The following is a 16,636-nucleotide window of genomic DNA, read 5'->3' on the forward strand; positions in this document are numbered from 1 at the left end:
ACAAAAGGTTCATGAAATACAATTTACCCTTTTTACAGGAGATGAACTCATTTTAGTAATAATATTATATTCTACCTCATTAAAAGAAGAAAATGGTTGAAATTCATTACCCAGGGGGTGAGGACCCACTTTGAAAAGCATTGATCTGAGGGATTTAACTAGAAGAGGAATGTAACTAGGTAATGAGATGTTCGACCTGGAATGGCTAAATTGGTCTCCACAGTGATGGTATGAGTTTATACACCTTCCAGAGGAGACGGGCAATGTGTGTCTTCACAACCAACAGTATTGCCACTCTCATTCTGACCTGTCTGATATGGTAGCTTACTGTTTTAATCCGAATGTCCCATGTTGCTAATAGGTTGAGAATCCTTTCAAATAGTTTGTGGTCAGTTTGGATTTCTGCTTCTGTGAATCTGTTTCTTGATTCTCTATTCTGTTCCATCGGTCAGTCTCTATGCCAACACTACAGTATCTCTACTACTATAGCTTTAAAGTAAGTCTTGAAGTCAGCTAGGTCCAATCTTAACCCACCTGATCTGCTTCTGTTTCAGAGACACACTTTCTGAAGGGGTCTGGGCTATACTTTTTTTTTTTTAAAAACCTCCCATGTACCTTAAACAGCTTCAATAATGATCAAGACTATCATGCTCTTGTCTTCTAGGAAATTTTAGTGTCCTAATAAATCTACCTACCAGTCACAAAGACCTTTTCTTCATTTTCTTAAAAATAAAAATGTTTACTTGAAATTATATATTATGCCACATAGTTTACTTTTCTGTTACATATTATTTTTTATTTAAATTCAATTACTCAACATACAGTACATCATTAGTTTCAGATGTAGTGTTCAATGATTAATCAGGTGCCTATAACAGCCAGTGCTCATCACATCACATGCCCTCCTTAATGCCCATTGCCCTGTTAGTCCATCCCCCCACCCACCTCCACTCCAGCAACTGTTTGTTTCCTATACTTAAGAGTCTCTCATGGTTTTTCTCCCTCTCTGAAGACTTCCCATTCAGTTTTCCCTCCGTCCCCTATGATCCGCTGCACTGTTTCTTATATTCCACTTCTGAGTGAAACCATATGACAATTGTCTCTGACTTCTTTCACTCAGCATCATACCCTCCAGTTCCATCTATGTCGATGTAAATGGTAAGTATGCATCCTTTCTGATGGCTGAGTAATATTCCATTGTATATATGAACCACATCTTCTTTATCCATTCATTTGTCAATGGACATTTCAGCTCTTTCCATAGTTTGGCTATTATGGACATTGCTGCTATAAACATTGGGGTGCACGTGCCTCTTTGGATCACTACATCTGTATCTTTGGGGTAAGTACCTAGTAGTGCAATTGCTGGGTCATAGGGTAGCTCTATTTTTAACTTTTTGAGGAACCTCCATACCGTTTTCTAGAGTGGCTGCACCAGTTTGCATTCCCACCAACAGCGTAAAACAGTTTCCCTTTCTCTGCATCCTCGCCAACATCTGTTGTTTCCTAAGTTGTTAATTTTAGCCATTCTGACTAGTGTGAGGTGGTATCTCATTGTGGTTTTGATTTGTATTTCCCTGATGCTTAGGGATGTGGAGCCTATTTTCATGTGTCTGTTGGCCATTTGTATGTCTTCTTTGGAGAAATGTCTGTTCACATCTTCTGCCCATCTATTGACTGGATTGCTTTTTGGGTACTAAATTTGGTAAGTTCTTTATAGAGCTTGGATACTAGCCCTTTATGTTATGTCATTTGCAGATATTTTCTCCCATTCAGTAGGTTGCCTCTTATTTTGTTGACTGTTTCCTCTGCTGTGCAGAAGCTTTTTATCTTGATGAAGTCCCAATATCTCATTTTTGCTTTTGTTTCCCTTGCCTTTGGAGACGTGTCAAACAAGAAGTTGCTGTGGCTGAGGTCGAAGAGGTTACTGTCTGTGTTCTCCTCAAGGATTTTGACGGATTCCTGTCTCACATTTAGGTCTTTCATCCATTTTGAGTTTATCTTTATGTATGGTGTAAGAAAATGGTAGTTTCATTCTTCTGCATGTTGCTGTCCAGTTTTCCCAACACCATTTGTTGAAGAGACTGTCCTTTTTCCATTGGATATTCTTTCCTGCTTTGTTGAAGATTAGTTGACCAGAGAGTTGAGAATAACCAGAGAGTTGACCAGAGAGTTCCATTTCTGGGTTCTCTATTCTGTTTCATTGATCTGTGTGTCTGTTTTTGTGCTAGTATTATACGGTCTTGATTATAGCTTTGTAATAAAGCCTGAAGCCTGGCATTGTGATGCCACCAGCTTTGGTTTTCTTTTGCAATATTCCTCTGGCTATCCCGGGTCTTTTCTGGTTCCATACAAACTTTAGGATTGTTTGTTCCAGCTCTGTGAAAACGTGAATGGTATTTTAACAGGAATTGCACTGAATATGTAGATTGCTCTGGGTAGCATAAACATTTTAACAATATTTACTCTTCCAATCCATGAGAATGGAATGTTTTTCCATTTCTTTGTGTCTTCCTCAATTTCTTTCATAAGTGTTCTGTAGTTTTTAGAGTACAGATCCTTTACTTCTTTGGTTAGGCTTATTCCTAGGTATCTTATGGTTTTTGGTGCAATTGTAAATGGGATTGATTCCTTAAATTCTTCCTTGTCTTGTTGTTGGTGTATAGAAATGCAACTGACTTCTGTGCATTGATTTTATATCCTGCCACATTGCTGAATTCCTGTATGAGTTCTAGCAATTTTGGGGTGGAGTCTTTTGGGTTTTCTACATGAACTATCATGTCATCTGCTAAAAGAGATAGTTTGACTTCTTTGACAATCTGAATGCCTTTTATTTCTTTTTGTTGTCTGATTGTTGAGGTTAGGACTTCTAGTACTATGTTGAACAACAGTGATGAGAGTGGGCATCCCTGTCGTGTTCCTGACCTTAGGGGAAAAGCTCTCATTTTTTCCCTATTGAGAATGATATTCACTGTGGGCTTTTCGTAAATGGCTTTTGTGATACTGAGGTATGTTCCCTCTATCCCTATGCTGTGGAGAGTTTTAATCAAGAAAGGATGCTGTATTTTGTCAAATGCTTTTTCTGCATTGAGAGGATCATATGATTCTTGTCCTTTCTTTTATGAATGTGATGTATCATGTTATTTATTTGCAAATGTTGAACCAGCCTTGCAGCCCAGGAATAAATCCTACTTGGTCGTGGTGAATAATTCTTTTAATGTACTGTTGGATCCTATTGGCTAGGATCTTGGTGAGAATTTTGGCATCCATGTTCTTCAGGGAAATTGGTCTGTAATTCTCCTTTTTGGTGGGGTCTTTGTCTGGTTTTGGGATCAAGGTAATGCTGGCCTCACAGAACGAGTTTGGAAGTTTTCCTTACATTTTTTTTTTTTTTTAAACAGGTTCAGAAGAATAGGTAATAGCTCTTCCTTCAATGTTTGGTAGAATTCCCCTAGAAAGCCATCCAGCCCTGGACTCTTGTTTGTTGGGAGATTTTTGATTACTGCTTCAATTTCCTTGCTGGTTATGGGTCTGTTCAGGTTTTCTATTTTTTCCTGTTACAGTTCTGGTAGTTTATAAGTTTCAGGAATGCATCCATTTCTTCCAGATTGCCTAAGTTGTTGGCATATAGTCGCTCATAATATGGTTTTTTTTTTTTAAGATTTATTTATTTATTTGACAGAGAAAGACACAGTGAGACAGGGAACACAAGCAGGGGGAGTGGGAGAGGAAGAAGCAGACTCCGGCAGAGCACGGAGCCCGATGTGAGGCTCGATCCCAGGACCCTGGGATCATGACCTGAGCCAAAGGCAGACGCTTAACAACTGAGCCACCCAGGTGCCCCTCATTATATGTTCTTAAAATTGTTTTTATCTCCTTGGTGTTGGTAGTGATCTCTCCTCTTTCATTCATGATTTTATTAATTTGGGTCCTTTCTCTTTTCTTTTTGGTAAGTCTGGCTAGGGGTTTATCCATCTTATTAATTCTTCCAAGAACCAGCTTCTAGTTTCATTGATCTGTTCTACTATTCTTTTGGTTTCTATTTCATTGGTTTCTGCTCTTTTTCTCTTCTCCTGCTTGGTTTAGGCTTTATTTGTTGTTCTTTCTCCACATCCTTTAGGTGTAAGATTAGCTTGTATATTTGAGACTTTTCTAATTTTTTGAGAAAGGCTTGTATTGCTATGTACTTCCCTCTTAGGACCACCTTTGCTGTATCCCAAAGGTTTCCAACAGTTGTGTTTTCATTTTCATTTGTTTCCATGAATTTTTAATTCTTTTACTTCCTGGATGACCCATTCATTCTTTAGTAGGATGCTCTTTAACCTCCAAGTGTTTCTTTCCAAATTTCCTCTTGTGATTGAGTTCAAGTTTCAAAGAACTGTGGTCTGAAAATATGCAGGGAAAATCCCTATCTTTTGGTACCAGTTGAGACCTGATTTGTGACCCAGTATGTTAACTATTCTGGAGAATGTTCCATGTGCACTTGAGAAGAATGTGCACTCTCTTGCTTTAAGAAGAAATGCTCTGTATATATCTGTGAAGTTCATCTGGTCCAGTATGTCACTCAAAGCCCTTATTTCCTTGTTCATCTTTTGCTTAGACGATCTGTCCATTGCTGTGAGTGAGGTGTTGACGTCTCCTACTATTACTGTGTTATTATCAATGTGTTTAATTTGGTTATTAATTGGTTTATATATTTGACTGCTCCCAAGGTAGGAGAATATTTATAATTGTTAGATCTTCTTGTTGGATAGACCCTTTAAGTGTGATATAGTGTCCATCTTCACCTCTTAGTAAGTCTTCAGTTTAAAATCTAATTTGTCTGGTATGTGGATTGCTACCCCAGCTTTCTTTTGATGCCCATTAGCATGACAAAGTGTTCTCCACCCCCTGTCAATCTGGAGGTGTCTTTAGGTCTAAAATGAGTCTCTTGTAGACAGCACATGGATGGCTCTTGCTTTTTTTATTCAATCTGATACATTGTGTCTTTTGTTTGGAGTATTTAACCCATTTACATGCAGAGTAACTACTGAAAGATAATGAATTTAGTGCCATTGTATTACCTATGAAGTCCCTGTTTCTGCAGACTGTCTCTGTTTCTTTCTGGTTTATTTTACTTTTGGGCTCTCTCTTCACTTACAGGATCCCCTTTAATATTCCTTGCAGGGCTGTTTTAGTGATCACAAATTCTTTTAGTTTCTGTTTGTCCTGGAAGCTCTTTATCTCTCCTTCCATTCTGAATGACAGCCTTGCTGGATGAAGTATTCTTGGCTGCATGTTTTTCTCATTTAGCACCCTGAATATATCATGCCAGCCCCTCTGGCCTCCCAGGTCTCTGTGGATAAGTCTGCTGCCATTCCTATCCCTGTAGGTGAAGAACCTCTTGTCTGGAGCTGCTTTCAAGAGTTTCTCTTTACTGCTGAAGTTTGCAAGCTTCACTAATATATGTCAGGGTGTTGATCTACTTTTACTGATTTTTGAGGGAGGGGGTTCTCTCTACCTCTTAGATTTGAATGCCTGTTTCCTTCCCCAGATTAGGTAAGTTCTCAGCTATGATTTGCTCAAATATACCTTCTGTCCCTCTCTCTTTCTTCTTCCTCTGGGACCCCAATAATTCTAATACTGTGTTGCTTTATGGTATCGCTGGTTTCTCAAAGCCTCCCCTCATAGTCCATTTGTTTTTCTTTCTTCCTCAGCTTCCTTCCTTTCCATCATCTTGTCTTCTATGTCACTGACTCTCTCTTCTGCCTCATTTACCCTAGCTGTTAAGAGCATCCATTTTAGACTGCATCTCAAAGCATTTTTAATTTCAACCTGATTAGATCTCCTTTCTGCACTAAGAAATTCTCTAGAGTTTTTTATGCTTTTTTCAAGCCTAGCTATTAACTTTATAGTTGTTATACTGAATTCCATCTCTGACATCTTACTTATTTCCATATCAATTAGCTCTGTGGCAGAGTATTACCTCTGGTTCTTTCTTTTGTTGTGAATTCCTCCTTCTAGTCATTTTGCCCAGAGAAGAATGAATGAACGAGAGAACAAAATCAAAAATATCAACCACGACCCAAGACAAATACAGACTACACGAATCTGAAGAGGTCAGAAATCAAAAAAGAAAAGAAAAAGAAAAAAAAAAAGAGAAAAAGAAGAGAATATACTTTCCCAGGTGGACAAAACAGGGTGATCCACTTGGTCGTGGGTGTTATTTTGGTCTGTTTGTCAGAAGACACTAAATCCCAAAATTATAAAGAAAGCAAAAAATTATATATGTATTGAATACAGTGAAAGGAAGCCAAAAATGAAGAATATATTTATAAAACGTAAATGTAAAAATGAAAGTTAAAAAAAAAGACTTAAAAACAAAGAGTTCATCAAATAAGAAACTAGTTGAAAAGGAAAAAAAAAAAAGGAAAATTTTAAACTGAAAGATAAATGAATCAGGAAAAAACCTTGAATTCTATATACTATTTTCTCCTAGCACTGGAGTTTTGCAGTTCTGTGTGCTCTGTAAACTTGGTATTTGCCTGATGATCCAGCTGGTCTTCTGGGGGCCTGCTGCCCTGATTCTCAGGTGTCTTTGCCTGGGCAGAGGTGCACTGCCCCTTGCCAGGGGGGTGGGCTCCGTGTAAGCTGTTTTGGGTTGCTCTATGTGGCTTTTGTTCCCTGAAGGCTTTCTGTGCTACTTTAGAGGATGAAAATAAAAATGGCCAATCTCCAGTCCTGGAGCCGAAACACTGTGGCCCCTCTCTCTTCAGTAAGCCCTCAGGGAAAAGCAGTCTTCACTTTTGTGTACACACCAAACTCTGCAGGCTCCTGTGGTTTGCACCCACACCAATCCTCCCAGGGAAGGGAGGAGGGTTGCTCCAAGCCTGCCACTTGCAGGGCCCCTGCATGGAGAGCAATACTTTTTCTTCCAAAAAAATGTTATCATTTTAGTTTTTCCATTTAGTTTCAGCTCCATCTCAAATTAGTTTTTGTGAATAATGTGACATGCCTGAGGATGTGGATTGCTTGAGGATCCTTTTTCTGGCTACACCAGAGGCCCTTTGTTCCAGCACCAATTGGTTGAAGAAGCCTTCCTTTCTCCAAAGAATTGCTCTGGTGCCTTCACTGAAAATCATGTGACCATATTTGTATAGGTCTCTTTCTGGATTTTTCACTCTTATGCCAATACTGTCTGGGTAACTGTAGCTTTATATTAAAAGTCTTGCTATCAGGTAGGGTAAGTTGCCCAGTTTTGTTATCTTTTTCAAAACTGTTTCAGCTATTCTAGATTACACTTCCCTATGGATTTTAGAATCAAATTTGTCAATTTCTACCAAAAAAAAGTCTCCTGGGATTTTGATTGGGATTGCACTGAGTCTATAGATACATTTGGGGAGAATTGGAACCCTAACACATATGAGTCTTCCAATCTATGAACATGATTTTGCATACTTTTCAATAAATTTGTCCCTAAGTATTTCATGTTTTTTGATGTTATTCTATTTGGAGATTCCATAGGCTTGTCTCATGTAGCCACATACGTAGCCGCAGTCTACATATGTTTTCTGTTTTCAACCTTTATGCCTTCCTTTTTCTTCCCTATTGTGCTGGCTGCAAGCTCCAGTATGCTGAATTGAAGTGGTAAGAGTAAACACTCTTGTATTGTTGCTGATCTTGGGAAAAGCATTTGCTATTTTATAGTTAAGGATGTTGAGGAACAACTATTTTAGTTTGCTAAGATTTTTTAAAAATCATGAATGATAAAGGCAAACATAACAGAACCTATCTGTATCTATTAAGAGAATCATATGATTTTTCTCCTTTACTATGCTAAAGTGGTGATATTACAGTGTATGATTTTTCTACGTTAAACCACCTTTGCATTCCCAGCATACTTGGTCATATGTGTTATTCTTCTTATATGCTGCTGTATTCAATTTGCTAAGATTTTTTGAGAATTTTGGAATCTATGTTTATGATGGATACTGGCCTTTAATGTCCTTTTCTGGTAATGCTCTTACTTGTTTTGCTGTTAGGTTATGGTGACCTTAAAAACTGAATTGGGAAACATTCCCTCTTTCTCTCTTTTCTCCAGGGGTATGTGTAGGGTTGATGTTATTTCTTCCGAAGCGCTTGACAGAATTCACCAGTGAAGCCACTTTGATCGGGAGTTCTGTGGGAAAGTTTCTGATAACAATTTAATTTTTTTGATAGATGTAGGAACATTCTTATTTTCTATTTCATTCTGTGTCAGTTTCAGCAAGTTGTGTTTCTCAAGGAATTTTTCCATTTCATCTAAATTGTTGAATTTATTGGCATAAAGTTATTAATAATTTATTCTCTTAATGTCCTTTTGATTTCAGTACGCTCTGTAGTGACATTCCTTCTTTCATTCCTGCTAGCGGTAACTTGTGCTCACTTTCTCATCAATCTTGTTAGGAGTTTACCAATTTTTTCTCAAAAAAACAATGTTTAGCTTTTCTAATTTCCTCTATTTCACTGATTTTTGTCCTTGTTATTTCCTGTCTTCTACTTTCTTTGGGTTTCATTTGTTTATCTTTTTCTAACCTCTAACGTGGAAACTTAGAACCCTGAGACAGTGAATCTTTCTTCCATTCTTGTAGAAGCATTACAACTAAATTTATGTAGTTTTTCAAGCAATGTGCTACTTGAGGTAAAGCTCAAAATAGCCTGAGAGGGAAATGCTAGGAGACACTTCTTAACTAAGAATCATCTGGAAGTTTTCCGAGAATTGGTAAAGATGGGAAAAGGAGTTCACGGATATTCTTCAGAGATAACAAACTCGGGAAGTGAAGAGAACTTTCGAAGAAAGACAGATTTACAGGTGCTTATGAAATCAGTGCCAAGGACAAGCTTGGCAAGGGATTAACTTTTTATACAGTTTGTCAAACCCCTTAGATCACACAGTATTATTTCATCAGGAATCTTAAAAGAATTTCCCGGCCTTGGGTCCTACAGCCATATTTACAAAATAAGAATAAAACTTGTCACTGTACCTTTTCTAAATTTGGGCTTTATTTTTGAGGGTTCCTCCTGTGATTTGCCTCCATCTTGAATGGGGAGTACCATGTAGCACATCAAATCAAGGACTTTTTCACATGTCATCTAAAGCAGATCAGATGAAAAAGCACCAATCTGAAATTTTATCCTTGAAAGCAAATCAACAGAACACTAATGTGTGTAGCAGACAACTGGGCAATGTGTGTACATGGAGTAGAACTACCTCAAGACTCTATGAGATCATTACTGTTTGATCAACAGCAAATGTAGAAAAAGTAACTGAGATTGAATCGAGGTACTAGATCTTTGGGGGAATAATAACTCATTCTTTGCTATTAAAACAAAAGAACAAAAATTAAAAATTAGTCAAGTATTAACTAAACTACCCACGTGTTTAACAGCACAGTGGTCCATCTTAAAGACATTTACTAACTCACTGAATAGAAAAATCAACAAAATGGGTACACAGAGTACTGAACTACATGGTATGATATAGAGCATAATTTAAAATGAAGGAGAAACACACACAGGCTAAACTAGCTGGAAAAGTTTCAGGTAGGAAGGTTACTCTTAACTCAACCTTAAAGGGAGGGAAGAATCTGGAATGTGGAAAACAGAAAAAAGGGTTTTCAGAGGACAGAAAGACGTAGGGAAGGGCTGGGTATTGTTTATAGGTGATTAGGTGAGGGGAAGGAAGGCGTGGTTTAGGAAAAACCGGTCTGATGCAGTACTTGTGAGGAGGGAAGCCTCAAGTGCCACACTGAGCAGGCTGCTCTCGATCCACAGAGTGAGCCATTACCTTCGGTCTACCTGTTCAAATTCTAATAAGAGCCAGATTCCATTTGGGGAGTGTATTCTATGCATCTAGCACAACCTTCTTATTATCCCTATTTTACAGATGAGGAAGTGGAGTGTTAAACCTATGCTTCCTACCCTTTTTCATGTCTTGGCGCATCCAGAAAATACTTGTAAGGCTGCTCAGAGCTGGCAGCACTAACCTGGGGGCCCTAGCTGCCTCAAGCCACAGCTAACTGAGAGCGTCGGTCTCTTGGCACATCCAGAACCCACCCAGGGCCATAGCGTTGTGAAGCTCCAGCTTTAAAAGCTTGACAGCTTGGTAGTTAAGAACTTGAACACTGGAGTTAGAAAGCTCAGTGAGGGGCGCCTGGGTGGCTCAGTTGGTTGGGCGACTGCCTTAGGCTCAGGTCATATGACGATCCTGGAGTCCCGGGATCAAGTCCCACATCGGGCTCCCTGCTCAGTGGGGAGTCTGCTTCTCCCTCTGACCCTCTTCCCTCTCGTGCTATCTCTCATTCTCTCTCTCTCAAATAAATAAATAAAATCTTAAAAAAAAAAAAAAGAAAGCTCAGTGAGGTAACTTGCCCCAGGTCACAGAGCTAGTAAGTGGTGGGGCCATGATGTGTTCTCCAGGGTCATATGCCCACCTCCAGCCAATCTTTTCTGTAAATTCTTCCTTGACTACATGGACCCTGGTGAAAACACCCTTTCCTGAATGCCTACTGTGCATATGTCAGGGGCATAACACTTAGTATTTGATTTTTAACTGTCTTCTATAAATAGTTGCACTTTTCTCTGTAACTCAAATTCTATGTCCTGAATTAGGGATCCCCCATTCCCCATACCCTGCTTATATCTCCACCCCCAGCACATGGTTCAACTCTGGGCACCAAGGAAGTCAATATTTCAGTTAAGTGGAACAATGACAACAATTTTGTAGAAAGCAATGACCATAACTTAGAGATGGAAAAAGATTATCGGCAAAAATCTCAGTTCAGAGCCATGGATTAGAGTGGTGGCAAAGGAAATAAAGTGCACTACACCAAAGATATTAGCTTCACACTGGAAGAATCAAAATGATTAGCCAGAGTAAGAGTCAACCATGATTTGAGAGTTTTACATCTAAGGGCCAGAGAACGAAGGAAACTCACATCTGGACACACTGGGTCTGAGCTGAAGACAGACAGCTGAAGGCAGCTGAGATTCAGGAAGCAGGTTAAGGGGCGCCAGGGTGGCTCAGTTGTTAAGCATCTGCCTTCGGCTCAGGTCGCGATCCCAGGGTCCTGGGATCGAGTCCCACATCGGGCTCCCTGCTCTGCCGGAAGCCTGCTTCTCCCTCTCCCACTCCCCCTGCTTGTGTTCCTGCTCTCGCTATCTCTCTCTCTGTCAAATAAATAAATTCTTAAAAAAAAAAAAAAAGAAGCAGGTTAAGTGAGAAACTAAGGATGTAGGCCTAATAGTGATCAGCTTTGACTGAAGTCCTCAAAGAGAATGAGTTTGCCCAGCTTGATTAAATCTGTTTATTTTATATTCCCTAATATGATGCTGAACAGCAGTGCCTTGTGTAACTCTCTAATTTTACACAATATATGGATATCTGCATGGATAAATATGTGCTCTCAAGTTCTCAGGAGGAATTCATTGAAACTTAGAATTAGGTATCTGATAATTACCTATATAATGGCAGAAAAGTATTTTCAATTTTCAATGCACAAACTTTATGTGCTCTCTAATTCTTTCCTCCTAAATATCATCATAGCAAATTATAAATCATATTTCAAAGTTGAAGTTTAAAAACTTTATTCAGGGTTACTAATCACAAAGTAATCAACTTAACGTATAGAAAGGTAAGAAGAAATCAGAGTTTGTGTGTTAAGTTGTGGCCTTGAATTTATACTGTATAAAGAATAAAGAATGTGCTTATCATTTTCATTGAATTCAAACATTTATTAAGTATCAAAGCTGTGCAGACCTCTGTGGTATGTGCTATGAGAGATTCGAAGGTAAAGCACATGGTCTCTACCCTGTGATACGAGGGGCTCACAATCACAGAGGAAACAGACTTGTTTACATATCTGCTCCTGAAACACCCCTATGAGGTGTCATCATCGTGTAAAAAGAGAATCTGAGGCTCAGACAAGCTAATGGAAATCCTCCATTTCCCACTTAGTAAATGCCTATTCTGTCCAAGTACAACAGGACTGATTCTGTTTTAAAGGGATTCCAGATAAGAAAGCAAAGAATAAAAGAAACCATCCTCCAACAAAATGGAAAAGGAGCAGGAAATCTGAAAAGTACCAAAGCCTAATTTCAGGGAAGCTATAACTAAAGAGAAAACTAAGCAAAACAAAATTATCAAGATTTTTACCAGCAGATTAGGTGATAAAATCTAGGCAGAAAAATCCTATTTCAAATAAACATGCACTGAATTAAAAGGCCACTCTAGGAAAAGAGGAAGCCCCAGGGTAGCTGAGTGCATCTGAGGGTTGCTGGGCAAGGCGTACACTACTCACTCTGTACTCCCCTAGAGAAAAGTGGCAGGTCGCTAGCTGGATGAGTGCCCTCTGATGCTCCAGGGTCCCCTGTCCTGTGATCTGCGGCTGAGGAAGCGACCCCTGGAGAGCTGCTAGATGATGCAGGCTGGCTATTGCTTTTTTATATTGACCCTAAGAAAGACATAACAGCAAGGAGGTGAAAAACACTGTTAAAAAAAAAATCTCCAGAGTTGGGGTGCCACAGTCGATTAAGCATCTGACTCTTGGTTTTGGCTCAGGTCGTGATCTCAGAGCCGTGAGATCAAGCTCCAAGTCGGGCTTCGTGTTCAGCGCGGAGTCTGCTTAACACTCTCTCCCTCTGCCTCTGCCCCTCTCCCATGCTCTCTCTCAAATAAAGAAGGAAAGAAAGAAACATTGCCAGAGTTAATAAAGCAACTACAAATAAAGCAGCTCTGTTTGATCATCTGAGGAGGAAAAAGGAGACTTAGCAATAATCAAACCAACTTATTTAAAGCTAGGCGGAGGGTTCTCTATGGAGGTACTTTATACGTACAAAGATTTTTCTTTCTGGTCTTAATTCTTTTTTTTTTTTTAAGTTTATTTATTTTTTAGTTATCTCTACACCCAACATGGGGACTGAACTCACGACCCCGACATGAAGAGTCACATGCTCTACCGATTAAGCCAGCCAGGCACCCTGGGTCTTACGTCTTAAGACTAAATAAAATAACACAAGTTTTTGGATAAAACACATTCTGGACATACCATTTCTTATAAATATTTTACTACTCATACCATTTCTCCTTTATGTAGGATGGAAGCAGCAACCTGTCTGTTTTGACAACAGAGGTTGGAAGCTCTGCATCTTCTTAGGGAATTATTAGCTCTCTCCATTCCAGGCATAAGTAGCTCAAGAACAGTGGGGCAGGGCAGAAGGACTCCATCAGAGTAGAGAGAAGGAGGGGCGAGAAGTAGTCATCTTTTATTAAAAAGTAAAAATCTTACTTTCACAGAGGGGTGTGGCTGGACATATTAAAAGAAACACAGAAGACGTGGCCTTGTCATTTTGGGGTTTTTTTTTGAGATGAAAGTGGACCATAATCCTGCCACTGAAGACAGAACATGTCTTCAGAGCACAACTAGTCTACAGAAGGAACAGACGCATCCCACATGCTATAGTCGGTTCACAGTAATAATCATCCTATACAGACAGAGGAACTTAAAATATACATCACTCTACCTGATAGATGATCATATCAGTGAGGAAGATTCTTAACCAAAGCCAAGTATCTGTCTTCCAGGCCAAACAAATTCTTGTAAATTCTGAGAATTGAAAAGCAGATTTACCAAAAACATGTTAACACAGAAGCAGAAAACAAAACAAACCCAGCAAAACAAGAGACAAACTTCCAAAAAATGGATAGTAACTATCGACTTTGATTTCTAAAACAATGGTCTAGAATTTTAATTAGATAGTAAAGTTAGAATATAATACTATCAGTAATCCACAAGCAGTATTTTTATTAGGCCCCAACATATACTAAGCACACACCATGTTCCAAGAGCTGTTCATCCTCATTTATCTTGTAAATTATTTTGCTCTCCTCAGAAAAAGGTATTGTTTTATTTTCACCCAGCTCAGAAAACAAAGATACAAGGTAAGAGTTTTACTCATTATTTATTTATTAAATATATTTTTTAAGATTTTATTTATTTATTTGACAGAGAGAGAGAAACAGCGAAAGAGGGAACACAAGCAGGGGGAGTTGGAGAGGGAGAAGCAGGCTCCTCGCCGAGCAGGGAGCCGGATGCAGGGCTCGATCCTAGGACCCGGGGATCATGACCTGAGCCAAAGGCAGACGCTTAACCATCTGAGCCACCCAGGCACCCTTTTACTCATTTTTTAAAAAGTCAAGTTATAACTAAAGGAAAATTACCCCCATCCCCAAAGGTCACATACACGTTTACAATTCTAGATGTGACCGGGAGAGATGGAGTGATGCTCTATCTACCTAGAAAAAAATGACATGACACTTCTGACCAAGGGTTCTGTACAGGCACGTGACGGAAGCAGGCCCAAGGACGAAAGTCCATTGGCCAGAAGGAAAATAAAAACACACCGTTGACTCCAAAGCAGAGTAAAATTCCATGGCTTAGCAACGCGCTAGTAATTTCTAAGTAATGTTGACATACTTAATAGTTGTAAAACTCCCTGCAGATTTAGGTCTATTCTCAAAGGAAAACGGGCTTTCTGTAGGGTGAGTTTTTCAGGCAATGGAGTTAATGCAGATAAAAATAGCATTACCTTTTGTATGCTTAGCTACACGTGACCTAAGGAAGACACAAGGCAGACAGAACAACTAAAAACACAAAACAAACCCAGCAAGAGAAAGAAAGGAGGCCAGCAATACAAATGTCTCCCTCAAACTCCACCCCACTGTAGTTATAATAAACACTCAGAGTAGAAGCTAAGATGTAAATAATCATTTGAGTATCTTTTTGATCATTTGGATATTAGTCACTGATTAGATGTCCTGCTCAAGAATCCTATAAACTATGGAACTACTGTAAGCAATTTAGCTCTAAGAGTTCTTGCTGTTTCAAGTAGAATGCTTTTGTAAGCACACTGATTGTACATAACACATTAAACAGCACTAATACGACAAGCATGTTCTTACCCTTGTCAAGGAATTCCAGGGAGTAGAGCAACTCCCAGCTCTCCCTGGCTAGCTTAAAGCTCTCGAGCACTTCAATGGAGTTAGCAAGCTCTGCTTTATTGACTACGATGTGACGATTCCTTCCTTTTGCTGAACAGTCTTCGTCGTCTGAACTCTGCTTACAGAAGGTGAAGAAGGTGATTAACTTAAGTCATATACAGGTGACCCGTCAACAACACAGGTTTGAACTACATAGAGCCGTTGACGTACGGATTTTTTACAGTCTAGCACTGTAAATGTACTTCTCTTCCTTATGATTGTCTTAACAACATTTCCTTTTCTCCAGCTTACTGTGTTGCGAGAATACAGTATATAATATATAGAATATGCCAAATATAGGGTAATCAACTATTTATGTTATCAGTAAGGCTTCTGGTCAACAGCAGGCTATTAGTAGTTACGTCCTGGGGGAGTCAAAAGTTATACACAGATTTATGACTGTGCAGGGTGGGGGGGGTTTGCGTCCCTCGTCCCTACCTCCATGTTGTTCAAGGGTCAACTGTACTTGGACGTTGTTATGTTTATTACCACCAATTCTGATTACTGTATGGATTTTATATCAAAGGATACTACCATGAGGATAGTTTCACTCTCACACATTCAATTTTTACCTTAAAAACTAAGCTTATGTTTTTCTGATGATAAATTCTAAGCTTATGTTGGCTTCTAAGTAAAGCCATGGGGTTAAGACCTCCAATAGTTTAAAAACGTATCAATGTTATAAAAGCCCCCAATTAGATTCTTACAGATACAGCTTACGTGGCATGTGTTTTGTCATTTATTTTTTTTAATACGTGAAATAATTTAATTTGCTTCCCAATAAGTTTATCATGTAGAGGAATTAAAATTAAAGCCCAAGTGCCCTAAGAATCGGAGAAATGACCCTTCCTAATCTTTTGTTCCCTATACACAACTTCTCCCACGCCAACCCTCTCTAGCTCTGCTCCCCCAATGCAAGGTGTCGGCCAGGAATTCCATTTGCCTGCACTTATCTATTAAGGCCTTCTGTAGTTTATAATAAAGAACCCTACTTTTCTTGCTCTTCATCTCAAGAAACATAAAGCCAAAGAGAGGTCTCAGAGAATTGCAACTATTTAAGTGCCAGTGAGCATGGTCAGACATTTTGCCAAAAAATAGTAAAGGTAAAACAGCTCCACTTAATTTTATTTTGCTGAGAATTTCTTAACTCTTATTATCCCTACGTAATTTTACTAACTTAATGACCCAAATTAAATTCTCCCTACAGATTTTCACACCACTATGATGATTCAAAAGTATGTACAAATATTTCAGCTAAAAGCTCCATTCCTCAAGCTGATCTCAGAAAAAATAAGCACTTCCCTCCCACTACCCACCTTTCTCCCCCCACTTTCACAGCCTGGTATTCTTCTGCCAGTCCCTGATGCTTGGGAACCCTCCCCGCCTACTCTATTTAGCTACCATATTCTTATCCCCCCCGATAACGACACACACCCAGATTCCTTTTTACAGTCAGACCCTGTTAGGTATCCTACTTCATCAGGGTCCAGTTCCTTGCCACATGTTGCCAATCTATAGGATATACTAACATGAGTGGGGTACTCACTGTTGCAATTTTATAAGAGAACACTCCTGCTTCAA

General features: G+C 39.2%; 1 protein-coding gene across 8 annotated transcripts in view; it reads right to left on the bottom strand.

The window, feature by feature from the left end:
• The window catches only part of INTS10 (integrator complex subunit 10), a 37,181-nt gene that overhangs the window by 8,958 nt on the left and 11,587 nt on the right, over window positions 1–16,636 (bottom strand). For 5 of the 8 annotated variants that reach the window (XR_012381192.1, XM_025885964.2, XM_025885957.2 and 2 more), the window contains exons 10-13: window positions 14,978–15,134; window positions 13,540–13,622; window positions 12,318–12,470; window positions 9,003–9,111 (exon numbers count right to left, since the gene is read on the bottom strand). Coding sequence is in view for 7 of the 8 variants with exons in the window: in XM_025885964.2 (XP_025741749.1) it covers window positions 9,003–9,111; window positions 12,318–12,470; window positions 13,540–13,622; window positions 14,978–15,134 (502 nt within the window). In the remaining variant the exon portion in view is untranslated. The remainder of the gene's footprint in view (window positions 1–9,002; window positions 9,112–12,317; window positions 12,471–13,539; window positions 13,623–14,977; window positions 15,135–16,636) is intronic. The other 3 variants (XM_025885965.2, XM_025885958.2, XM_073902601.1) reach the window with 2 other exon arrangements.

The sequence above is a fragment of the Callorhinus ursinus genome, unplaced genomic scaffold (assembly GCF_003265705.2).
Source record: "Callorhinus ursinus isolate GAN/ISIS: 27379988/994484 unplaced genomic scaffold, GSC_fseal_2.0 scaffold17, whole genome shotgun sequence".
NCBI lineage: Eukaryota > Metazoa > Chordata > Mammalia > Carnivora > Otariidae > Callorhinus > Callorhinus ursinus.